Raw genomic sequence first — 27,079 nt, 5'->3', positions numbered from 1 at the left:
TTCTTAAGTTTTAAATTTCGTCAATTTGCTCCACCACTTTGGAAAAAAAAGTCAATGTGATCACTGCTGTTTAAGCTTTCTTTTTTTAAGTTAAAATTTTAATTCAAAACATTCATGAGATATGTTATTTTATTCTTATTGGTAATGCGATAGTTGAGGAGGGGGATCGAGACGTTTTTGTTGGAAACATTAAGAGATTCTAGTTAAGCTATAAGGTTCTTGGAGAGTTGCGCTAGTTAATAAATCTCGATATTTGACGAGTATTTTTTTAATATAAAAAATACAAACTAAAGAGAAAGTTTAAATAGTTTCTTATATAGACATATTTGGATGGATAGATCCTATTGACTCATTTTGATAAAATGAAGGATTAAATTAACCGAAATTAAACCTCACAAATTAATTTCACAATTGAAGTGACTAAGTTTAATTTGGCTTTATTGCATATTTAGCCTTTCAACCTTTGCCACATATTTCAAAATGATCTCTATCCTTTAGAATGTTTCAATTTAGTCCTTATATTTGAAGTTTGTGTTAAAAAGATCCCTATTATTAATTCTTGTTTTGATTTTGAGTTGAGATTATTCAATGAAATCCCATGCATTTTGAATCTTTGATAACAACAAAGTAGGGAAGGGATTGGTTATTCAAATTCTTTGTTTACCTCTTTTATGTCTATTGAGAGAGAGAGAGAGAGAGAGAGAGAGATTTAACAACATGGATCTTTTTGATACAAACTTAAATATATAATGACTAAAATGAATTTGTGTACTAAACTTAACAACATGGATGTGGATAAGAACCATTTTGAAACATGAGACAAAAATTGTGTACTAAATGTGTCATTAAACCTTGAATTTTAAATTTTTTCCTAAATTCATCTTTACTTCAAATTTTTTATTGTTTGGCTAGCTTAGAATAAATTTAGGAATACATTCAATTTTATAATATGCTGATATGAGCAATTGTGAGTGGTAGATACTTTCTTCCCACCACTTTTGACATGTATCCATTACTTTTTAATCATTCAACAATCTATTACTTTATTAAATTGAAGATTTGATTGTGAAATTAGGGATGCTCATAAGTTATAATATTGTTGTGAGACTCAATAATTAACATCCAATTATCCATATACAAAGAGACTTGGCCATTCTAGATAGAGATTTTCCTAGATTTCGTCTCTGCTCTAGACTTTTTGTAGTCATAGACTCATATCTGGTTTGAGAAACAAGTACCATAGTCAAAAAGTCCAGAACTACAACACTGCTTGTATGAAGACCATCGTGAATAGAATACAACGTCGTGGCAGAAAAGTTGCCATTCTTGCTAGTTTGATAAGACTTCTAATTTTCCGTTTTCAGTCACCTCAAAGGAATTCAATATACATCACAGCTAAAAAAGGTATCTATAATTAACGGATAATCAAATTAGGAAATATATGAATCCTTGGCGAAAATGGGCAAATGCTTATTTCGCACAAAAAAAAAAAAAAAGAAGGGCAAATGCCCTATTTTCCAAATTAATTAGGAAAATGCTCCTTTTTTGAAACTCGATTTTTTCAAAATCGAATTTCAAAAAAAAAAAATCTAGAGTCTTATAGCGAGGTTTTAAAGAGCCTATAGCGATGTTTTAAGGACCTATAGCGGTGTTTTGTAACTCGACTTGCATGAAATCAAGAAACGCCACTATAGGTCCTTAAAAACGTCACTTTAAGCTCTTTAAAACGTCGCTATAAGGCTTAACTCGATTTTGATAAAATTGAGTTTCAAAAGAGGAGTATTTTCCTAATTAGTTTGAGAAAGGGGGCAACATGTGATTTTTTTTTGCGAAAAGGGCAAAAGCCCATTTTGGCCATGAATCCTTTATACATAACTTTTGTGTCAACTAACTTTATCCTATGTTTGGAACGAGGGAATGTGAGCCCAAATGATAAATTTTTCATTAAATTTAACTTTTCTTTTGCCTAATGTTATTCAAACTGTAAAAAAGACTTCATCTTTCTCCTCTTCTCTTCAAGAGAACAAATTATTAATGTGACACAAAGGCGGAACTAAGGGCATCCAAATTTACTAAAATATGATTTTTAATAGGTAAAATTTGAAACAAAATTTAGTTTTGAAAGACTCGACCCCCAAACCAAAAATACATGTCCTCCTCCCAATTACACTAAATTTTGTAAAACTTTCTCCATCCCCCTCCCAAGTCCCAACACCTTAGTCAATTAGGAGGCTAGTTTTAAAATTTAGCAAAAGGTTCCTTTAGAAACTTCATCACCTTCCCTACAACCTTTTCAACCTCCCCCTCCCAAGTCCCAAAACTACCAAGTCCCAACACCTTAGTCAGTGTTTAGTTTTATTTTTTTTAGCAAAAGATTCCTTTAAAAACTTCTATCACTTTCCCTACAGCTTTTTTCAACTTCATTTTCCTCACTAGCCACCCAAAAAATCTCTCATCATTTATCATCATCACTTGGTGCTCTACTTTTCTCACATTAGTTTAAGCCCTCTTCAATATCTATCTTTGATTACCAATACCCTTTAATAGAGGCCAAAATAAAAATGGTATTGGTAACATAGTGTTCTCAAGCAAAATTAACACCAGTCACCATAGATTTTTTTTTTTTTTTGAGAGGTATAAAATTCTTCCTCTCTTTTTTAATTTCTATTTATTTATCTTATAGTTTATGATTTTATTTTATTTTCTTTCCTTTAATTTATATTAGCCAATTGATAGGTTTTATTCACTATTTTGAATTCTATATTGGCTACTATTCAAATTGTCTTTGTATTTGACATTTGGAAAAACAAATGTTGAATATATGTAATACATGTCTATAAAAAAATTATAAAACTTGTGTATATTATGTAGAGTTTAGAAAGATGTAAAGTTTTCATATAAGATAATCTTGTAGGCATATAACACACAAACACACACACACATATCTTACCTTGGAATTAAAAATTTGACTTAAAAATAAAAACAAAAACTAATGTATTAAGACATACATACATGCATACATACGTATGTATGCATATATGTATGTACGAATGTTGTACTTTGAGTTTTTCTTGAATTAGAAACTAATATGATAGTTCTTCTTTTTTAGTAGATTAATATTTTGAAATTCTATCACCAATTTATTAGAATAATACAACAAAATAAAACTCTTTTTTAAGGGAAAATCAATAGTAAACTCTATTTGTTCATGTTCATAATAAAGTACTTGCTTCCTTCATCAAGGTTGCAAAGCAAAAGTCTTGACTTTTTGTTTTTGTTTTTGTTTTTTGGTTTAAGATTTCATATATTATATATTTTTTAATATAAAGTATGAAATATAATGTATTCAAAATTGGACATGTGTAAACGAGTACCCAAATGACACAAGTTAAAGACTAATAAATGCTTACAAAGTCATTGTGGTTGTATGTCTTTTTTTGGATATATGTGTATAATTTAACTTTATTATTTTTTAAAAATGAAAGCTTAACGAATGCCCTAAGGACATGTGTTAATGAATCAATTTAGGAAAGTTTTTATGAAAAAAGAAAAAAAAAACAATTAGGTTATGTTTGGTAATAGATTTTGTTTTCTATTTTCAAAAAACTTGTTTTTGGGAATATAAAGAAAAAAAAGTTTTTTTTTTTTGTATTTTTGAAATAAAAAATATGTTTGGTTAGTTGAAATTAAAAAGATAGTTTTTTGAAGAAAAAAATAAAAAACACTAAAATATGTTGTTACTAGGATTTGAACTCTAATGCTAACTCATTAAATGAGACATATTTATTAAATTAAATGCGTGTTTTTATTAACTTTTAAAAATTAGAAACTGAAGTGAAAACAACCTTTTGCATTTGTTAGGGACGTTTTTGCGACAAGGGCCAAAGATGTGATATTAGCTCAAATCTCCCCTTGGGTTATTTAGAAGTGTTTATTTGTGGAGAATCAAGTCCAAAATTCACAATATATAGAAAACAAAGGCTAATGGTGTTTTGATAAGAGAGAATCAAAATGCTAATAACAAAAGTGCAGAAAAAGCATAAAAATATAACAGGTTTGAAACTTCGACCCACAGTTATTGAGAAGAGAAAATTGAGAGAGGTTGTGAGGAAGAGAGGGAAGGTTCTCCTTTACCATATTTCCACCCCTAAGGTTTAGAATTGTGAGAATGTTGACTGGCTGAATGGGTTTTAGCTCTGAAGTTTCAGGTCAGTGGATAGAACGTGGTTGGTTCCTTTTGAATCTGATTGGGGCCTTTTGTATTGAGTTTGGGGTGCTATAAGTGATTGGTTTTGGTCAATAGAAGGGGTTTTGGTCAATAGAAGGGGTTTTGAACCCCAATGTCTCAATCAAAGAGGTTATGGTCAAATTTGCTTTAATTAGGTAAGAGAGTTGGCTTTCTTTTTACATGATTTTGGAAACAAAGTTGTTTCCTCTTCATGGCTACTGTCTCTAGTCTTTGTAGGCCTTGGAAAACTATATTTGGGTGGTTGAGTGGGCTAGGTTGTTCAGCCTTTTTCTTAGAGTCAGCTGTGTTTTGGTGTGGAAAATAGAGTTGGGTTGAAAATTAGGGGTATAGTCACCCAGAGCATGAAAGCTCTTTTGAGGTGGAAATTTTGGGTACAAGACCTCCTCTATGAGCCTAAGGTGCTACTAGTGCCCTTGCCCACTTGGTGGCACGCATGGGTTGGGCTCATGCAAAAGGTCCGAAAGGAACCGACCCATACCCTCCAAACCACGCTTCCTCAATTTCCCCCAATAAATCGCATGGGCTTGGGTCATGCTTAAAAGAATAAAAATATAATATAATATAATACATAAATTGAGCCCACAAGGAAGTCGGGCTTGGTTGAATCGAGCTTGTAGAAAATGTGTCGCGAAAATGGGTATCAATAGCATGTTTTCAGTTTCTTTCACAAATTGAGTTTTAAGAGTGATTTTTGTTTTCTGTCCATTTTGGGTTGCCAAACATACCCAAAATCACAGGACAAATTTTATTCCTTATCAAAGAAAATTGTATTCCTTGTTCACAAAAGAATAGAAAATTAGAGTCTTATAAATAGACAATACTATTAAGAAATTGATAGCTTTAGGACAGGAAAAATAGAGCATCAAATCAAGAGGGAAAAAAAATTTACTTGGAAAGTAGTGCAAAGAAAGAGGCAACGAGGTTTGGATTTTCTCCACAACGTTTTTGTTTTTGTTTGTTTTTTTTTTTTTTTAAAGTGCATAAATTATGGGTGTGCAGAAAACCAACCAACTCATCAAACCCGACCCGACGGGTTGGGTCGGTTTTTAGGGCTTGGTGGGTTGGGTTGGGTTATAAAAATTTTTTTGGTAGCGGGTTGGGTCATAAAATTACAAACCTGCTAAACCCAACATGACCCACCCATATTTTAATATATATATTTAAAATATATTATATATTTAATAAATATTTTTTTTAAAGTTAAAACCTAACTGTAGAGCACTTCATCAATTCCTACAAACATATATAATATAAAATCTTATTACTTTCTTTAATATATATTTAAATATATTATATAATTAATAAAAAAATATGAGTTTAATTTAATAATAATAATAAAAAAATGTCCAACCCATGGGTTCAACCCGACCCATGTGGGTTGGGTTGGACATATGTAATCGGCTGGGTTGGGTTGAATTTTTTTTTGACCCATCATGGTGGGTTGGGTCAAAAAATTCCCTTAACCCGACCCATGCACACGCCTAGCATAAATTAATGAGAATTTGTGAGGCTTTGTTTGATGTTGAAAAGTGAAGAAAGAAGAAGGGAAAACACGTTCAAGGAGAGTTGCATGAAAGAAAAAGAGATAGCAGCCAGGATGAGCCGTTGGAAGAGAAAGAAGAAGAAATTGCAGTGAGAGCAGTTAGTATGTGCGTAAGAGGGAGAGAGAGCCAAAAAAAAAAAAAAAAAAAAAAATTTTTAGCCATAAGATACACACAAGAGGATTGATCTCAAGGGAGATAAACATGAGAGTTAATGTAATTGATTTAATAATAGTAAATTTATTCAAAATTTGTCAAATGATTTTCCTCTTCAAAGGGAAATGGTTTTCCACATAAATAGTTCTTGTTTTCAGTCTATTTTGTTTTCACCTTTTGCATGTTTTCAATTTTCTTTTCAAAAATAGAAAATTGTTTTTGAAAACAGAAAATAAGGGGAAATATAGTTACCAAACATACCCTGACAGTTTTCCAATTTTTCATAAAAGTAGCATACTTTTTTTTTTTTTTAAATTGTTTATTAACAATTGCCCTAAGGCCACTCTTTAATATGATCATTTTAAAAAAAAAACTCTTAGTCTTAGGTATTCTCGTAACACTAAAAATTTATATTTTTTCTTCTTACATTCATGGTAGACCACACCATAAATTTAATAAATAAACTCTACATAAATGTGAAATGATTGAGTATCATTTTCTGTATTTTAGAAACACAAAAAAAATTACTCATTTCAGAGAATATATAAAAATATTATTTAAAAGCATTAAATACATCTTAGTCACCATCTTATCCAATAACAAACTTCTTCAAAATGTAATGATGTTTTTGTAAGAAAGCTTTAATCTTCTACATGTGGGGGTCCTTATAATAAAGTCATGCTGAAAGTTTTTGATAAGTAGAACCCTTTTGTAAATGTGAGTAATAAATGGTAGTTAATGGGTTGGGCGTAGGCGGTGGGTCCGTGTGAAACCATTAAATGGTAGCTAATGACTCCATGTCGGTAGGTCACTTATGTCGGCGGTGGTGAACTAGTGCGGTCTTCGCTTGACCTGTGGTGGTCCTAGTGGCTCGAGTCATAAAAGTTCTTTTGACTATGTGGAAGCTGCACCATTGGAGCTTTATTTTTCTTTTCTTTTTCTTTTTTTTTTGGAAAACAGTATACGAGACTAAAAAAATTTAGAAAGATAAGATTTCTCTTTATTTAAATTTTTGCAGGAAATACGATCAAATTCCATTCCTTATCTCCTCAAGATTCTTCGCCAAACTTACCTAAATTTTAGGAAGAGATGACCCTTTTTTTATGGGGATGAAGTTTGGCTCAATATCTTTTCCAAGAATTTGTATTCATTAATTTTCCAATCGATTACCTAATAAATTGTAAAATTATTTAGGGCAAAATATTATTTTTCGCCCCTAAACTATCACAAAGTTCATTTTTCGTCTTTGAACTTTAAAAAAGTTTTTTTTTTTTTTTTTTTTTTTTCGTCCCTTCATCTATTTTTGTTAGTTTATTTCTTATGTGATCTGATGGAGTGTTGATGTGGTACTTGACTTGGTATAAAATGAAAATTAGTATAAAAATTAGTCTAAGTTAAGTACCATATCATCACTCTATCAGGCCACATAAAACATAAACTAACAGAAACAGACCGAGGGACGAAAATCGGAACGTTTTATTAAGTCTAAGAATGAAAAATGAATTTTTGTGGTAGTTTAGAGATAAAAATGATATTTTACTAAATTATTTATGTATATTATTTAAATAAGTCACATATCTCATTAAATAGTTTAAAAATTATGCAATTAAAAGTATAGAATTAAGCTACACATAGTGGTCTTAGCATATTGGAGCAAAATAATTTTTTTTAGAGAAATGATATGTCTATAATATTTTTATAATATTTTCACAACAAATCTTAAGTGGTAAGTTATTACTGGTTATTATTGTTAGGGCAAAAAAATAATCTAAATGTTAAGTTCAAATTTGAACTAATAACAACTAACTACCTGTGATTTATTATTAAAATATTATAAAATTATTATCAACGTAGCACTTTTTTTTTATTTTTATGGGCAGAATAATTTTAATCATGTTGGGCGCCGAATTGTTGCTTTTGACGATATCTTTATCATTTTCCTAATAAAAATAGTATAAGCAGGCAAAGCGATACAGCTGAAAAGCTGCAACTGTAGTTTGTAATAGTATAGTGGAGAAGTTGGCCAAATTGACTTTTCTTTTAATATAGTTGCAACTTTAAAATAACAAAGACCATTTTAGCTTTCATCGTGATGCACGATGCTTGTGCCTAGCATTCGGCCAAGACAGTATCATATAAAATTTAATAACTTTAAACACTATAATTGATTGTAAGTCACTCTAACATGACTCAGTGCCGGCTCAAGGCCTAGGCAACTTAGGCCTAGCCCCACAACCAAAAAAAAATTCCCTACTAAAAAAAAGCCCATTTTCATTTGTAAAAGTCCAAAATTTTATAAAATTATAACATTTTATAAATAATTAGTACTTTTTTTTAAGTGATGTTAAAGATACCACAAATTTTAATATAGGTTTAAGTTTAAATTTAACTAACATGTCACTAATCACATAAAAAATTAATTCAAACACAAATAAATTAAGTTGTTAAATTTTATCAATTACAGTCATTATCACATTATATTGTAAACATTTTACAGTATCTTTAGTATTTTTCTTTTTCATTTCTAACAAGGCTTCCAAAATAGGAGACCAATAGAAATTAAAACCAATTGAAACCCTAAAATGTTTTTAAAAAAAATGTTGCAAATGTGATAGAACATCAATGATGACTAATCTCATCTAATAGTTTGAGATCTTAATTTTTGTAAACCAATATCCTACAAAGCTGCGCACCAAATAATATTTATCTATCTCTTTCTCTTAAAAAGAATATATAAATTAAAATTTAGGTTACAACTGTACTTAACTATGCATAGTTATATATCCAAGTTATAGTAAGTTTCTTTTTTAAAAAAATAATATTTTTTCTAGTTCTTTTTGTTTAAATTTATGGTTCAACTATGATATTCAATCCTCTGTATGAAATTAACATTAGTTTAATTATTATTATTCATCAATTTTTGTATTTACATCAAATTAGTCTTAATTTAATTTGTATTATATATATTTATTTAATTAATGTTTACATATAAAAAGGCCTCATATAAAATTTCCACCTTAGGCCCCAAATTTTGATGGGCCGACCCTGCATGGACTTACTATGAATATAATTGATTACCTACATAAACCTTTTTTATTTTATTTTTTATTTTTTTTATTATTCAGTCTGCTATGAAGATTGAAGACAATTGTGACCAAAATGATGGTATTTTATATGATCTCTGAATTTTTTGGGCATACTACGAATAGTTAGATATTATTAAAACCGATTGGTGTCTTAGTCTAATGACACAATAGTTATTCTTTATTCTTTAGTAAATTGTTTTTTATTTCACAATTTTTGAGGTAAAATGTTACTACAATTGATGCACAACAATTATTAGGACATACTACGAATAGTTAGATATTATTAAAAAATAGTTAGGGGAATGATAAAAATTTAAAATAACTTCATAATATTCTAAAATTAGTCTACCATTTCACATATGAACTACCATAATTTGTAATTTATTTATTTTTAGAGACTTTTAATCTATGACGTCCGCTCCTGATGATAACTCTTTATCATCAGACCAAGACAACAATCGGGTTTTTGGTGTAGGCAGAGATTGAACCATAGGTTTCTTATTCAACCATCAAAAACTTTACCAGTTGAGCTAACTATTTATACTATTTATAAGATGATTTCCCTTGGATTGAATTTTTATATGGTTCAAAAATACCCCTAGATCTTATGTTTAACAAGAAAAAAACTTATGGACAACTCGGTAAAAATATATCTCCAACTCCACTTAAAATGCCTACAAAATAGGATACTCTCCTACTAATCTATGTTTTCAAAACAAACTTATCCAAAAAAAGAAAAAAATTTAAATTAAAAAAAAAAACTTCTTAGTCCACTTTGAAAAATAGTTTAATTTTTCTGTTTTTTTATTTATTTTTTTATCTAAATAGTATAATCTCTCTAAATGACATCTCTAATGATTTTTTTTTTGTCATTATCTAAAAATTGAAATGAATGAAAAATTATGACACTAAAAAAAAAAAAAAAATGTTGAACTAGACTTTTATTTTGTTCAAAAATACTCTCATTAATGAATGATAAATTCTCTTAGAAATAGAGTCATAAATGTCAAACAAATAACCAATCTATCTATACTTTTTACAACACTTACAGCTACTATCATTTTGAATTCTAAAAGAGAACTCCTAAAATTTAGTTTTTTTTTTTTCCATGTTTATCTTTTTATTCTCTAAAATTTAGCAATTTTCTGAATAAAACACCTCTAGTTTTTTTTTTTTTTTTTTGAACTAAGAGAACTCTTAAAATCCAGCCTTGTTTCCCCTCACATTCATCTTATTTTTCCTACCCAATATTTTCTCTATATCACTACACTACTTTCGAACACATAATCAAAAAAGAAATTACTTAAAAATTCCAACTATTATCTTTCCAAGAGAATACAGGACTGTAATTGGACTTTGGATTTAATTAAGAAGTTTATAAAATTTCTCCAGAATAATATAAGATAAACTGAATAAAAATTAGATGAAATTTCATCCAAAAATTATTGGATGGCTTCCTTCCTTTGAAGTCATATACCATCTTAAATAATTACTAACCTTATCACACGCGCTTCGCGCGTGCAATGAGACCTTTTTTTTTTTTTTTTTTTTATGTGGTCTTATTTTGTAGAAAAAAAAACTGTATTTTCTATACTACTGTATTTTATATATATATATATATATATAATTTTTAATTTGAAAATCTAATTTATAAGTGAGTAAATTAATTTAAAAATTAATAGAGTAGTCCTATTTTTTAGGCAATGTTTTAGTGGGAGTTAGAGTTGCATTTTTACCGAATTGTCATTTAGTTTTGTTTCTACTTAAACATAGGGGTGTAGGGGCATTTTTGAACTAAAAAATAAGGAATCCAAACACGGGAAACCTCTTAAAAAATAGTATAGATTATCAAGTTCCAGTTAACTTAACAGGTAAAGTCATTTATGGTTAAATAAGAGATCTGATGTTTAATTCTCACCTACACCAAAAATTGATTGGTCTCTTGATTTGATAATAAATAAATTGAAACTCTCTAAAAAAAAGAAAAAAAAAATACCATCTAAATTCAAAACACCAAAAATTGATTAGTGTGTTGGTTTGATGATAAATAAATTGAAACTCTCTAAAAAAAGAAAAAAAATTACCATCTAAATTCAAAAATCAATTGATGTCTATGTATATAAATAAGTTGAAAGTCTCTTAAAAAAACAAAAAGAAAGAAAGAAATATCATCTGAATTCTGATGTAGCTAATAATTTTATCTGAAATAGATGGTCAACAAGGTTGTTCGGTACTGATTAGTCCAGTTTTACGGGTTAGAATTACTGTGTTTGTTTTTATGTAAAACACATAAAGGAAAAGAAAAAAAAAAAAGTACTGCGTTTGTTTTTATCAACACAAAAAGGAAAAGAAAAAAGGAAAAGGATTCTATGTTTGTTAGGATTCGGATTCTATTTTGAAACTGACTCTCTTTATGGGATTATTTTAGGTAGTTTTGGAGTATAGTGAAATAGTGTTCCTTCCTCTCAAATTTATAGCGGACCCTACCATAAATTTAATGAGTGGACCTCATAATGAATGTGAGAGAAGAAAGCATCATTCTCCGTGCTCCGAAAGTACCTAAGAACTACTCCTCTCTTTATGAATCTCTCCTTATATATAGACACCAGGCCTACATGCACATAAACCATTGCTATTTGATACATCACACTCTCCTCAGTTATTTGTGCTGTTTACTCTAAAAATCAGTAATCACACATACATTAAAGTTTTGCCCAATATAATCATGGGTGAAGTGTTTGATGGGATCAAGGATGATTTCTCGGAGGTTAAGGAAGAGTGTCCCATAAAACAAGTGGACTTAACAGTGCCCAAAACTGATGATCCTACTATGCCTGCAGTGACATTCAGGATGTGGGTTCTGGGTGTTGCTGCATGTGCCATACTGTCTTTTGTGAACCAGTTCTTTTGGTACAGAAAAATGCCATTGACAGTGAGTTCAATATCTGCCCAGATTGCTGTGGTACCCATTGGACACTTCATGGCCAAGGTGTTGCCAAAAGACCCTTTCTTTAAGGGTACACGGTTTGAGTTTACTATGAATCCAGGGTCTTTTAACATCAAGGAACATGTTTTGATCACAATCTTTGCAAACTCGGGTGCTGGCACAGTTTATGCTGCTCATATATTGTCTGCAGTTAGGCTCTATTACAAGAGGAGCCTCACATTTCTTCCAGCCTTCATTGTTATGTTAACAACGCAGGTTATATTCCTTTATTTCTATATATATATATATATATATATATATATATATATATATATATATATATATATATATATATATTTTTTATTTCAAAGAGTTAAAGGAAGGATTTTTAATGGTTGGTTGATGATTTACATACTGGATTGTGGAATATTTGACTGTTGTAATGTTTTATGCTTTCTGGGACATTGGAATTAAAGTGGGAATTTTAGCACATGCTTCCAGCCTAATTTGAAAATTTAAAAGAATAGATCTGGAACAATAATATAATTTGGCACTCAATAATTTGTCAGACAGAGAATCTTGGAAACTCTATCATGTAATACTTTAGCTATTGTTGATTTTGAGGGTAATTGTAGGCTACTCAGTATGATGAAAAAGTTAAATAAACATGGGATCCTTTGGGATGAAGAATTTTGTTCCTGTGATTTTAAGTTGCAATATCTGTCCATAAGTTGTTTGTTATCAACTCACTTTCCAGAGATCTAATGCAAATGTCAAAATAAAAATGTTATTTAGGTAAATTTGATTTTATTGTGATAATGGCTATTAAAATGTTAATTTGAAAATTTCAAATCCTTCATATCTTTTGAACAATAAACAAATTGTCCAATGTTGGTATATAGAAGTGTGCAGTGGATTACTTATAAATAAAATCAAAGTCTAATGTTGTAGTTCTCTTGTTTAAACTGTAGGTGTTAGGGTTCGGTTGGGCGGGTCTTTTCCGAAAATATCTGGTAGAGCCAGGGGAAATGTGGTGGCCATCTAACCTTGTTCAGGTTGCATTGTTCAGGTAATTGTACCTTTGTAATATTTGGTAATCATAATCAATGAATAGGTACATTCATATTCATAAAATTGCTGTATCTTGATGGATGTAATATCACCATTACAGGGCTCTACATGAGAAGGAAAAAAGGCCTAAAGGCGGCGTGACACGTACCCAATTCTTTCTCATAGTCTTGATCTGTAGCTTTGCTTACGGTGTCTTTCCAGTCTATTTTTTCGTCATGATAACATCTTTCTCTTGGGTTTGCTGGATTGCTCCTAAGTCTGTTCTTGTCCATCAATTGGGTTCTGGCTTACAAGGCCTTGGAATTGGTTCCTTTGGTATTGATTGGTCTACAATTGCCTCATACCTTGGTAGTCCACTAGCTAGTCCATGGTTCGCCACTGCCAATATTGCTGTGGGATTCTTCCTTGTAATGTATGTGATGACACCCATCACATACTGGTTCAATGTCTACAACGCCAAGACCTTCCCAATATATTCTAACGGCCTTTACACAACAAATGGTTCAGAATATGACATTTTGAGCATCATTAATTCCCATTTTCATCTTGATCGTGCTACGTATGCACAGATGGGGCCTATTCATCTAAGCACATTTTTTGCAATGACATACGGACTTGGATTTGCTACACTTGGTGCTACTCTTGTGCATGTTCTCCTTTTCAGTGGAAGGTAAGCATAACTTAAAGCATTCCATGAATGATGAAACTTCACAGTCCTTTTAGGAATTGCTAATTGTGTTAATAAGTAATAAACAAAATAGATAATGCACAAAAAGGATCACACGTTTTAGCAATAGAATACGCTTCTTTTTCATTCTTAAATTTCTTATGCTCCTTTAACTATGGAAAAAAAAAAGATACATTTCTGCTTGTTCTCTGTTCTCTCTGATCAGCAAGTTTGCGTTAATGGTAAATTAATTGTTGTTCCAACTTTTGTTAATCATCCTGCCACTACAGATGTTTTGCCATTTTCAATTCACTGGATTTCCCTTCTTTAAATTCCTCTTGATATCATTAGTCTCTGTAAAATAAATTCTATTTGGTGCAAAATGCCAGTTTTTGACAATATAAGCTCTGGTAAGAGTTTTCGGGAACCTAAGTTCATTTTCACCTGTCACATACAGAGACCTATGGAAGCAAAGTAAAAGCGCCTTTGGAGGGAAAACAAAAATTGATATACATACCAAGCTTATGAAGAGGTATAAAAAGGTTCCCATGTGGTGGTTTCTTGTCATCCTTGTCGGTAACATTGGTCTTATAATGTTTGTGTGCGAGTATTACAACGAGTCACTTCAATTGCCTTGGTGGGGTGTACTTCTAGCTTGTGCCATTGCCGTTTTCTTCACTCTCCCAATTGGTGTTATCAGTGCCACCACAAACCAGGTAAACATATTAAACTTTACTGACGATTTTAGCTTTTCGTTTAACTATTTTTTTTTTTTATAAAAAAAAAAAAAAAAAAACTACTGAATTTTAATCTCTGGTAAAACAGACACCAGGTTTGAACATTATAACAGAATACATTATTGGGTACATGTATCCAGAGCGCCCCGTTGCTAACATGTGCTTCAAGGTGTATGGATACATCAGCATGACTCAAGGTCTATACTTTTTGCAAGACTTTAAGCTTGGCCACTACATGAAAATTCCGCCAAGATCAATGTTTATGGCACAGGTGAGTTTTGTTTTCTTAGTTTCGCAAATTCATTATATATATATATATATATATATATATATATATATATAAGCACATTGTAGGAGTAATAACAATGTTCCCCTAAATAAATTTGGTGGCATTTCCAGGTAGTAGGGACAATCTTAGCAGTAATAGTATACACAGGAACTGCATGGTGGCTGATGGAAACCATTCCTCACCTCTGTGACACCTCCATGTTGCCTAAGGATAGCCCTTGGACTTGTCCAATGGACCATGTCTTCTTTGATGCATCTGTCATTTGGGGACTTGTTGGACCTCGTAGAATCTTTGGAGACCTTGGCGAATATGGAAATATCAATTGGTTCTTTCTTGGTGGAGCAATTGCACCTCTCTTAGTTTGGCTAGCACACAAGGCATTCCCAAAGCAAGATTGGATCCGATTGGTTCACATGCCTGTGCTGTTGGGTGCCACATCAATGATGCCCCCAGCTACCGCGGTAAACTTCACTAGTTGGATCATTGTTGGGTTTCTGTCTGGATATGTGGTGTTCAAATACAAACCAGATATGTGGAAGCGTTACAATTATGTCCTCTCTGGTGGTGTTGATGCTGGAACTGCTTTCATGACTGTGTTGTTGTTCCTTGCCTTGGGTGCCACGCAAATTAAATGGTGGGGAAACAATGGGGAAGGTTGCCCCTTAGCTTCTTGCCCAACTGCAAAGGGGATTGCTGTTGATGGTTGCCCAGTTTTTTCTTAACATCATATCATTGACTGACTTCAGTTTTATTGAACTATTTCTTGTAAAAAATTATGGGTTTTAAAGATTTGGTACGTGTGTTTAAACAACAATTTTTAATTTTTTTAGAAATATGTGTGGGTAAAAAAGTGTATAAAAATACGTGTAATATTGTTTAAAAACTGAAAACATGTGTTCAAACACATGTACCAAACAAGTTCTTATACTCTTTTAATGTTTGTTTTTGGTTTGGATATATGATAGATGTTTTTGCTTTTCAAGGTAGTGATTCCATTCTCTCTTATTGTCACTATCCAATCGCTTGTGTTTCTTGTGTTATGTAAGGAAATTATATAATCAAAAGATTATCTATTATAATTAGAATATTATCTATTATTCATTCTCAACTATGAGTGAAATGGGTTTATTTTATAATAAAAAAGGACAAAGTTTAGTTACAAAATTAATTGCAGCCTTAGGCTACAATCTTACTCAATATTTTTTTATTGAAGATGAATTTGACAAATTTACCATTGGATTATATCTTCTTCTTATATTCTCCATATTTGCAAAATTTCTAGAAAATTAAAGATCAATAGCTATATTATCAATAAATTGTTTAAATTGTAAGTTTTTGTAATTTAAAATTATGCATAAAATATAAGTTTATAGATCCTATAGTAAATAATATCTAATTGACACAAAATTTGACATATAGATTAAAAACTTAAAGAACATGCAATTCAACGGTTAGATTTTCAAAATATATAGTAATATTTATTTTATTGAGTAAAGTTGTAGCTTAAGACTACAACCAATTTTGTAACAAAACTTTGTTTTAAAAAATATGATGGGATATTATTGGATTAGGAATTGTTGGTAAGATATTTAATATACATAATGAAAGATTCACTAGTTGAATCATAATGCTTTTTTTTTGTCATTTAAAAAATTTTTTTTGGTCAACTCACAATTTTATTGCTGCTAGTTCTTGTCAATGTCACCAAGTTTAGTTTTGGAATTTTTATTTATTTTTATTTTTTTATAGAAGCTGTATAGCATATGGCCACGAGCCCAGTGGGCTTTGGGCCTTGGCCCTAACACACTCCTAAGATACTCTTAAGCCCAAATCCAATGGTAAACCCATTTAACTGATCGCAAATTATACAAGCCTTTGTTGAGCATGTATGGTAGGTCGGGGGGATGTTCTTACTCAGAATAACCCGTGACCTTGGCAGGTCGGTATTGCCTTGGGAAATATTGCCGCTGAGTAGCCTTTTGGAGGCTGAAACCAATTCCAACGCAATCACCACTATTACCAAGAAAGCATATCCCTTGTCAAGAATAATCGGATCGGGTCCCATCCACACGAGTGAGACAGAAAAGTAATCATGAGCACCCCACCAATCTCGAGCTATAAATATGAGAAGAGAGTAGAGAGAAGGGGTTGGTTATTTTGAGCAAAAATACAGAGAGAGATAGAGAGAGGATACTATAGGAGGAGAGGAGGAAATTCCACGGAAGAGAGAGGTATAATAGGAAGGAGCTCGATAGGGCTGCCCGTGATAGGAAACCCATTTACCCATTATACAAATAAGTTGTGAGCCCAATCCTAGGCCTAGTCCATCAAGGGAATTTTGGGCACTCACAATTGACGCATTCTGTGGGAATCTCCTACAGAGCTGTAGTTTTGCTGAGAATTGAGTGAGGAAGATGTCTGAACATCACTTGGCCAGCTATGCCGCTAGTAGTTCAGGAGGATCTTTTTGGGGTTCGAGTTGGCGAGAAAGAAGTCATAAGAGAAATGAGGATCGGCGTCACGACCAAGAAGGGGGACATTCAAGCTCTGGGGAAGGATCGTCACAGACATATCGATCAACATTAAATGCCTCCGGCCATGAATGTCATGACAAGAGGGACCGGGAGTTAGAACGCATGCATAGAAGGATAAGGGATTTGGAGCTAGAATTACAAGAAAGGTGTCGACGAAGGTACTGCGATAAGCATGCTAAGGGGTCTAAAACAGTGAGGGGTGGCCATGGAAAAGCATCCCGCCAGTCAGGCTCGCATCAGTCTAGGGACTAGTCTCAGGGTTATGGCGACAGGGACTTGGTTTCCCTTGATCGACGAAGGCCTAGAAATGTTGTGCTAGATGTTATGAGCCGAGCGTAACGGAAAGCTGCTCGGTCACCATTTTCGGAAGAGATTGAACGAGCGCCAATGCTGAGCAGATTTACCAGACCCTCGTTTATTTCTTACGATGGAAAAACAAACCTGGTGGAATATGTAAATCACTACATTCAAATGATGTTTTTACATAATCATAATGATGCCTTGATGTGTAGGGTGTTCCGTTCTAGTCTCGAGCGCACTGCTTTGAGGTGGTTCAACGAGTTGAGAAAAGGTTCGATTCATAGTTTTGGGGAATTGATTCAAGAGTTCGGGGCCCAGTTTATGACATGTAGCCGTGTACCACAACCTGTGGATGCTTTGTTGTCTTTGAAGATGGGAGCCGGGGAAACCCTTCGGAGTTATGCTAGTAGGTATTGGGAGTTGTATAATGAGATTGGCGGCGATAACGAAAAGGTGGCCGCTAACACATTTCGGCTGGGGTTGCCCGAGGATTTCGAATTACGGGAGTCATTGACAATGAGGCCTCTCGAGGATATTAGACAACTTATGAGGCGTATCAAGGAGTACAAAATATTGGAGGATGATCGGCAGCAGAACAAAGGTATAGCTCCAACCATAAGTCAATCCAAGCAAGGGGGTTTCCAGTCAAGATCCAGAAGGGATTTGAAAATCCAAGAGCCGGAAACTCAACTTGGGGAAATAAACATGACATTCAAAGAACCAGTGCACAAAATTGTGGATCAGATTAAGAACGAGCCATATTTTAGATGGCCAAACAAGATGGGGGGTGATCCCTCTAGAAGAGATCAGAATTTATATTGCAATTATCACAGGGAAAAGAGACATACTACCGAGTAATGTAGAGTGTTGAAAGACCATTTGGAGCAATTAGTAAGGGTGAGGCATTTGAAGGAATTTGTTGCAAAGCCGAAGAATCATGAGATTGGGCAAGGTGCCCGACTGCAGGGGAACCTTTTTCGCCCCCTTTGGGAGTAATAGAAGTCATCCATGCTGCTTCAAGGGGTACATTAGTGACCCGGAGGAAATGGGTATTGACTTTGGTCCCGGTGGAGAGCTGTCAAGACACGTAGCCATCCGAGAAGAGGTTGAAGTATACTCGGGAGCCCATCGCCTTTGATGGTGATGATCTGGAGGGGACAACCCAGCCACACGATGACGCATTGGTGGTAACGGCCCGAATAAATGGTTTTCTAATGAAGAGGGTGTTAGTAGACCAAGGAAGTGGCGCCGAAGTGATGTATCCAGATTTGTTTTGGGGGCTTGGTTTAAAGAATGAAGATCTGTTTAAGTACAATACACTCTTGGTTGGATTTGATGGTCGAATGGTGGTCCCTAAGGGGTAGATTTCGCTCCCCATGAACATGGAAGGCAAGGAAGTGATGGTGACCTTTATAGTGGTCAATTCATTCTCACCATGTATGGCAATTCTTAGGAAGTCGTGGATTCATGCAATGGAAGCAGTTTCTTCTACATTGCATGTTAAGGTCAAATTCCATACTGAGCACGGTACTACCACAGTAAGGGAAAACCAACAAGTGGCCAGACAATGCTTGGTAACCGCTGTTAACTAGGAGATTAAGCAAAAGGAGTTTGCTGAGGAGGTCCCCTTATAGCAATTACAGGAACCCTAGGAGGAAAAAGGGGTCTAGTTGCGCCAATAAGTTGATAAGGGTGAGTATATTACTAGATGAGAATAGGAGTTTTCAGGTAGGAGCAGGAATGTCTGACGAAGATAAGGTGGAGATTTGTTCTTGCTTATACAAAATGTAGGCATATTCGCTTGGAGTCCTTACGAGGTGCCCAGGGTAGATCCAAAGTTTATAGTGCATAGGCTTAATGTAGATCCACTCTTCCCTCCCAAGAAGCAGAAGCAAAGGAGGTCGGCTAAAAAGCACGTTAAAGCTGTCAAGCAAGAGGTGAAGAGATTAAAAGAAGCAAGGGCAATAAAGAAGGTTTTCTTCTCGGAATGGTTAGCAAATATTGTGGTGGTGAAAAAGAACATGAAGTGGAGGGTATGCGTGGACTTTACCGACTTGAATCGAGCATGTCCGAAAGACCCCTTTCTTGTACCAAAAATTGATCAGCTGGTAGATGCAATACACGGACACCCAAGGATGAGTTTCCTGGATGCTTTTCAGGGTCACCATTAGATCGCCCTGGCTGCCGAAGATTAGGAAAAGATAGCATTCATTTCTCCCGATGCTAATTATCATTACACTGTGATGCCATTTGGTCTGACAAATGCTGGGGCTATTTATCAATGGATGATGATGAGGATGTTCAGAGATAAGGTTGGGCGTACGGTGGAGGTATATATTGATGATATGGTGGTGAAGAGTAAAATGGAGCAAGGGCACATCGATGATCATAAGGAAGTGTTTGATGTACTCCGGCGACACATATTGCGTCTCAATGCCGACAAGTGCGCCTTTGGAGTAGGGGCTGGCAAGTTCCTCGGATATATGATTACCCACTAAGGAATAGAAGTTAATCCCGATCAAATCAGTGCTATAGAAGGCCTCAAGTCGCCAAGATATCCAAAGGAAGTCCAGGTTTTGAACAGCATGCTAGCAGCACTAAACCGAATCATTTCTAAGTTCGCAAACCGGTGTTGTCCATTCTATCAGCTTTTGAAAAAATGGAAGGGATTCCAATGGACCGAGGAATGTGAAAAAGCCTTATAGGATTTAAAGGAGCATTTGATGCAAGCACCAATGTTGTCAGCTCCAAAGCCCGGCGAGAATTTGTTCATGTATCTTTCGGTGTCATCCAAGCATGCCGTAAGTGTTGGGTTGTTGAGGGATCAAGGTGTGCAATAGCCGGTGTATTATGTTAGCAAGACCCTAGTCGACGCCGAGACAAGATATTTGCCCCTAGAGAAGTTGGTGTTAGCCTTAGTGCATGCCACACGAAAGTTACCCCACTATTTTCAAGCTCATACCGTCTACGTGCTGACTAAGTATCCCTTGCAGTCCTTGTTGAAGAGATTTGATTTTATGGGCAAGATAGCCAAGTGGGGAATCTGGTTAGGTTCTTTTGACATAAGGTATAGACCTAGAAGTTCAGTGAAAGGTCAAGTCCTTGCTAAATTTGTTGCAGAATTTTCCTCGAGAAAGGACGTGGAGATTGTTTACCATGTGGAAATCCAACCGCAGAGAGTGTTTGTGGACGGTGCGTCTAGTGCACTGGGAGCTGAGGCAGGAATCGTTATTATCACACCGGAAGGGATAAGAGTGGAACATTCCTCTAGGTTAGGCTTTAAGGCTTCCAACAATGAGGCTGAGTATGAAGCCCTACTTTCCGGACTAAGAGCTGTTTTGGATTTGGGTGCACGGGACGTGGAGGTTTACTCAGATTCTCGGTTGGTTGTTAATTAGGTGCAGGGAAGCTTCAAAGCCAAAGATCCCCAGATGACCGATTATTTACAGTTGGTGAAGCAAACTATGAATCAGTTTCAGAAAGTGAAAGTCGTTTAAATTGCTAGGGGCCAGAACCAACATGTTGATTCTTTGGCCACCTTGGCGTCATCACTGAACGAGGAAGTACCACGGTTGATCAAAGTGGAGATGGTGAAAGGACCTAGCATTGATGCAAGGGTGATTGTCTAGGTCGTGGCGGTGTCTGAACCTTGCTGGATGAACCCGATCATTGATTTTTTGGCCGAGGATCGAGTGCCAGCCAATGGAAAAGAAGCAGACAAGGTACATCGAATAGCTGCTCGGTATTGGTTGTCGGCGGACCGCATTTTGTATCGAAGGTCTTTCGGGGGACCGTATCTTTAATGCTTACACCCAAGCAAGGTTGATGAGCTCTTAACCGAGCTCCATTAGGGGGTCTGCGGTAGTTATGTTAGGGGATGCTCATTGGCTCACTGCGCAGTACCTAGGGATTTTTGTGGCCACAGATGCATAAGGATGCTATCGAATATGTTCGAAAGTGTGAGCAGTGTTAGAAGCACGCCAGTTGGGAGTTTGAATCCTATCAGTAGCCCATGGCCTTTCACAAAATGGGGGCTAGATATTATCGGTCCATTCCCTCGGGCTACAGGAAACCGCAGATTTTTTCTGGTTGCCGTGGATTACTTCACTAAATGGGCGGAGGCTAAAGCATTAGCCAACATCCGGGATATAGATGTCAAGAAGTTTGTGTGGAGAAACATGGTAACGAAATTTGGAGTCCCAAAATCCTTGGTATCTGATAATGGGTTGCAATTTGACTGTAAAGCCTTCCGCAAGTTCTACAACAATCTCAGTATTAAGAATAGGTATTCAACCCTAGCATATCCATAGAGCAATGGTTAGGTCAAGGCCGTTAACAAAGCAATTATGAATGGGTTGAAGAAAGTATTGGAGGGCACAAAGGGGATGTGGGTCGAGGAGTTGCCAAAAGTCTTATGGGCCTACAGGACTACCCTTAGAAGATCCATCGAGAAACTCATTTTTCACTTACGTAAGGAGGGGAAGTAGTAATACCAGCTGAAATAAGCCTATACAGTGCTTGGGTTTCAAGATTTTTCCCTGTCGAGAATGAAGAGCTAATGGTGAAGCAACTTGATTCATTAGAGGAATGCTGGGAATCAGCAATCATAAAGCTAGTCGAGTATCAGCAGAAGCTTGCTCCTCGATTCAACAAGGACGTCAGGAGTAGGGAGTTCAGTGTCAGAGATTTAGTACTGCGGAAAGTAGGGGACTACACAGGATCTCAACACCAGAAAGTTGGCTCCAGATCGGGAAGGTCCTTACAGGGTTACTGCTATTACCAGGGCTGGAGCTTATTACTTGAAAGATATGGATGAGAGGCCACTCCCTCAGCCATGGAATGTTCAAAACTTGAGAAGATTTTACCATTAATTGTAGAAGGAGTTACAAGTTATGTACTATAGTTGTATAAAGAACACTGTTTGTGCATGTAATATATAGAAGTCAAATTACCATCCTTATCTTTGTTTTATCTGAGGACAAAAGCCTGTTCGGTTCGACCGGGTCACCAAATTGGCGGAAACCTTATCTACACCTTATCTAAGGATAGAAGCCTGTTTGGTTCGACCCGGTCACCGAACATGTGGAAACCTTATCTACACCTTATCTAAGGATTGAAGCCTGGTCGGTTCGACCCAGTTACTGAACATGTGAAAACCTTATCTACACCTTATCTAAGGACAGAAGCCTGTTCGGTTCAACTCGAACCGAGTCACCGAACATGTGGAAATCTTATCTACACCTTATCTAAGGACAGAAGCCTGTTCAGTTTAACCTGGTCATCGAACAGATGAAAATCTTATCTACATCTAATCTAAGGATAGAAGCCTGTTCGATTCGTCCCGGTCACCGAACAGTTGGAAACCTTATCTACACCTTATCTGACAGAAGCCTATGCTCGGTTCGATTTGGTCATTGAACATGTGGAAACCTTATCTACACCTTATTTGACAGAAGCCTGTGCTCGGTTCGATTCGGTCACCAAACAGGTGGAAACCTTATTTTCGTTTTATCTAAGGGCCGAAGCTGTGTTTGGTTAGATCCCAGTCACGGACCAAGAGCACACCATAATTCGGTTACATGATAAATATAAATGAGCAAGAGCAAAATATAGCTGAAATAATTTTAACTCCAATAAAACAAATAGCAGTAAGAATTATTCATAAATATGGCCGAAACTGATGTCTTGTCACTACATCCCAGTGACTATAAGTAAACTAAATAAGATAAACAAAAAGCTGAAGTAAAACAAGTGTTTTGTCACCACATCCTAGTGACCATAGGCAAACTGAACAGAACAAGGGAAATAAAGAAAAGCATAAGGAAAAGATAAAATGGTTTTTTCTTCCTTAAATAGCGGGGTCCTTGGGCTGAGATGGGGTAGTGTCCACAGCAGGCTGAGTTGAAGCATTCTTGGCAGGCTGGACAGCGGAGTCTGGAGGGGGTAATGCAGCATCTAGGTTGCTGGTGATTTCAAGATTAACCAACTCCACATGAGAGTCAATTGCTTGCACCAACTCCCTGATAGGCTTAGTTTTGTATTGTTGACATTTGTAATTATGACATTGTAATTGTGTAAGAGTATGTGTGTGCAGAGGGGTGTGCGTGTGTGCCTGCAAGTGGGTGTGTGTGAGCTTGCACGAGGGTGCGTGGGTGTGTGCAGTAATTAGTGTAGATGAGCTGGACTGCTATTGTGGGCTGTGGGTTGGTTAGGCCAGGGTGTCAGGCAGTTAGTTAGTTAGTTAGGGGTGTAGTGCTTATATGGGAAAGGGGAAAATTGTAAAAGACATTTATATAAGAATCTTCATTGTTTACCCTCTCTATTCTTTCTTTTCCTTCTATCTTCCTTATTCCAATTCTTAATTCATTCCTTCCTACATTGAATCTGCTAGAATCTTATCACTCCCTTAAATTGGGGATGTCTTTTTCATCGTCGACACCAGTAGGGTTCTGCACCGGGGGAGGAGGCTCTAGGAAAGGTATTTTCTTGGGATTCCTTAATAGGGAATCATTTGGCACCCCCATTGCTTGTAGGGCGGCTGTCCATCCTTCGTCGAACTCAAGTCGTTGTGCTTGGTAGACAATTGGTTCCGCGGAGTTCTTGACGTTCGTGAAGCCCGCATTGTACCACTTGTCTTCACAAGCTCCTAGGGCCGCCTTGAGCTCGGCAATTTCATTGGTCTGTGCTAGATTTAAGCTTTCAGCTTCATCCAACTTGAGCTCTATTCACCCCAGCTTTTACTTCTATCTCCGTCAGCTTTTGTTCCAACAGTGCCCGGGCCTTTTTAACCTCCCGTGCCCTCTTCTTGGCATCCTCTACAGCCTTGCCCTTATCCTTCGCCATGGCCTTAGCAACGTCCTTTAAAGCCTTTTCTTGGTCAGCCTCCTCGATAGCATCCTTCAATCGATCTTCAATCATGTAAGCCAATTGCGCTGCCTGTAACCACAATATCAATGAACATGAAAGAGAAAAGTATGCATATGTTTAATAGAAGAAAAATAAAGTTTTACCGCGATTGTATGCCATTGCAACCGAGCAACTAAGGATTCGTTAGCGCCGCTCGAGAAAAAGTGCACGTCTTCGGGGAGTTAAAGGCCTTGTCCGAGGCTTCAGGCAATCTGGCCACCCTCACCTTGAGCCCAATTTTTTACGCTGGCCATCATCGAGAGAGGCTCATTCCTAAGCCTAAAAATTGTTTACCATCCAACGGCAGGGCGAGTGGAGGAAGACGCCACGTGGGATCCGATCTGCATAGTTGGACAGGCGCCACCAGTGGGTTCCCGGATAACCACTCCACCCACTGCAGAAGCCGAAGGAGTCCTCGGAGGGGTGTCTACTAGTACTCTTAGAGGTTGGTCAGTGATGCGCTGTCTTTTCCTAGTGCCAGCGGCAGGAGGAGGCTGATTCCTACCCAGAGTCTGTTGCTGTTGCGCAACCAGGCGGGCGTCGGGCAGAAACTGATCGATAGTCATCATCCTTTTAACCACCATCTTGCCTTCCCCCTGTTCGGCTTCTGCTTTAGAAGAGTGTACTGACTCGGCCTCTGCTTGGTCGGCTGGCTAGACTTTAGCACGGGGCTCTTCAACCAGTACGTGAACGGCACGTCCTTGGAAGACAAGGTCGGCCGAGGCGTCTTTCACTGGTACTAGTGAATCTGCCTAAACCAACCAGGGACCAAGATCCTGAGCTTCGCCCACTGTTAGGTTGGGAGGGAAGAGATTCGAATGTCGTATGTCAATGTAGGACAATAGTGGGTTATCCACCAGCAGAGCCTGTCCAAAGGGCTACCAAGTCGTGTAGCACAGAGTGCAACCAAGGATGAGGTGGGATGCTCAGAGTTGCCTGTCAAAGTTAACAAAAATCTCTGACTAGAGCACGAAGTTCAAGTCCCTCACGTGCATGACTCTGATGTCCAGTACAAACCTTTTACTATCTGTGCCAAAGTGAAACAAAAACTGGTTAGTACATGTTTAAATGATAATAAATGCAAGCAATCCGCATCAAATTAAGAATAAACTTAAATATGTACGGTATCGACCAACATCCTGAGGTGAGGTCGGACAGGTGAGCTCGTTGGCATGCCAGTTGCCGCTCACCATGACGTACTCCCTTGCAGACTTTCTGTTAGAGTCGAGAAGGCACAATATCAGCCGTACCCGTACGTCCTTAAATTTTAGGTAATAGTTTGTCCTAATGTTACCACATAAACCATACATGAAATTTATATCATGGTGGTCCAGTTGTAGCCCATACAACTGATTTAATCTGTTGACACAACTCACCACTCGGTAAAAATTTGGGGGGAATTGGTCAGGACACAAACTGTAAAATCTAAGGGTCCAAAGTATCAGGGGATCTATTGGAAATCTAACCCCTTCCTCTAAGATAGTCATTAATGGGAAAAATACTACATAAGGGCGCCGCTGAAGAGTAATGTCACCCTCGTGACAATATGCAACCTCTACATCCTCAGGGATATCATAAACCGCCCCAAAGTTAGCTAAGGATGCCTCGGTGTTAATAAGATAAGCGAAACCCATTCTTAATTCTAGAGTAAGAAATAGAAATTGAAACAAGAGAAGGAATAAACGAAGAAACTTACTGTGGGCTCTATGAATTTGGTGATCTCAGTTTGAGGATGTATGCTCAGGAAGAGTATGATCGACAGTAGAGGATTTGAAAGTGTAGGGATGCAAAAAATTATATGAAGAGGAGGTACTATTTATAGGGAAAAGGTATTTATTGGAAAAGGAGCTGGAAAGGTCTTTTCAAATCCCTTCTTTGTAACTCCCACACGCGTGACCTCGGTTCGCGAACCATCAGGTTATGATTGCGATTGGATTTGACAGGCTATCATAATGCTTCTTTTAAAAGGCATTAATAATCGTCTTATCCTTCATTTAATGACTGATGGTTAGGCTTCCCGAGGAATCCCTAATTTGTCAGGATGTCCTTGATTCGTTCCCGGTGACTGGACACGAATCAAGGGGGGTTATTGTATGACATATGACCACAAGCCCAGTAGGCCTTGGGCTTTGGCCCTAACACACTCCTAAGATACTCTCAAGCCCAAATCCAATGGTAAACCCATTCAACTGATCGCAAGTTATACAGGCCTTTGTCGAACATGTATGGCTGGTCAGGGGATGTACTTACTCAGAATAGCCCATGACCTCGGCATCTCGGTATTGCCTTGGGGAATATTGCTGCCAAGTAGCCTTTTGGAGGTTGGAACCAGTTCCAACACCATCATTACTATTACCAAGAAAGCATATTCCTTGTCAGGAATAATTAGATCGGGTCCCATCCACCCAAGTGAGATTGAAAAGTAATCATGAGCACTCCACCAGTCTCGAGCTACCACCAATCTCGAGCTATAAATATGAGAAGAGAGTAGAGAGAAGGGGTTGGTTATTTTGAGCAAAAATACAGAGAGAGATAGAGAGAGGATACAATAAGAGGAGAGCAGGAAATTCCACGGAGGGGAGAGGTATAATAGGAAGGAGCTCGGTAGGGCTGCCCA

The 27,079-nt window shown here is 36.2% G+C and overlaps 3 protein-coding genes across 3 annotated transcripts; all 3 read left to right on the top strand.

The window, feature by feature from the left end:
* The first annotated feature begins 11,672 nt into the window (after nt 1–11,672).
* Nucleotides 11,673–15,718, top strand: LOC142618486 (oligopeptide transporter 6-like). Its single transcript, XM_075791427.1, has 6 exons — nt 11,673–12,234; nt 12,930–13,027; nt 13,130–13,699; nt 14,154–14,412; nt 14,522–14,704; nt 14,833–15,718. Exons 1-6 carry the CDS (start codon nt 11,758–11,760, stop codon nt 15,442–15,444), a joined length of 2,199 nt encoding a protein of 732 aa, XP_075647542.1. The 5' UTR covers nt 11,673–11,757; the 3' UTR covers nt 15,445–15,718.
* Nucleotides 15,719–17,136: 1,418 nt separating this feature from the next.
* On the top strand, nt 17,137–18,414 carry LOC142620099 (uncharacterized). Its single transcript, XM_075793527.1, has 2 exons — nt 17,137–17,414; nt 17,769–18,414. Exons 1-2 carry the CDS (start codon nt 17,137–17,139, stop codon nt 18,412–18,414), a joined length of 924 nt encoding a protein of 307 aa, XP_075649642.1.
* Nucleotides 18,415–21,503: 3,089 nt separating this feature from the next.
* LOC142620098 (uncharacterized) lies at nt 21,504–22,372 on the top strand. Its single transcript, XM_075793526.1, has 2 exons — nt 21,504–21,841; nt 22,087–22,372. The coding sequence occupies exons 1-2, from the start codon at nt 21,504–21,506 to the stop codon at nt 22,370–22,372; spliced, it is 624 nt and encodes a 207-aa protein (XP_075649641.1).
* The last annotated feature ends 4,707 nt before the right edge of the window (nt 22,373–27,079 follow it).

Source organism: Castanea sativa, chromosome 12 (assembly GCF_040712315.1).
Source record: "Castanea sativa cultivar Marrone di Chiusa Pesio chromosome 12, ASM4071231v1".
In the NCBI taxonomy this organism is placed as follows: domain Eukaryota; kingdom Viridiplantae; phylum Streptophyta; class Magnoliopsida; order Fagales; family Fagaceae; genus Castanea; species Castanea sativa.
This window is presented reverse-complemented; position numbering and strand designations above follow the sequence as displayed.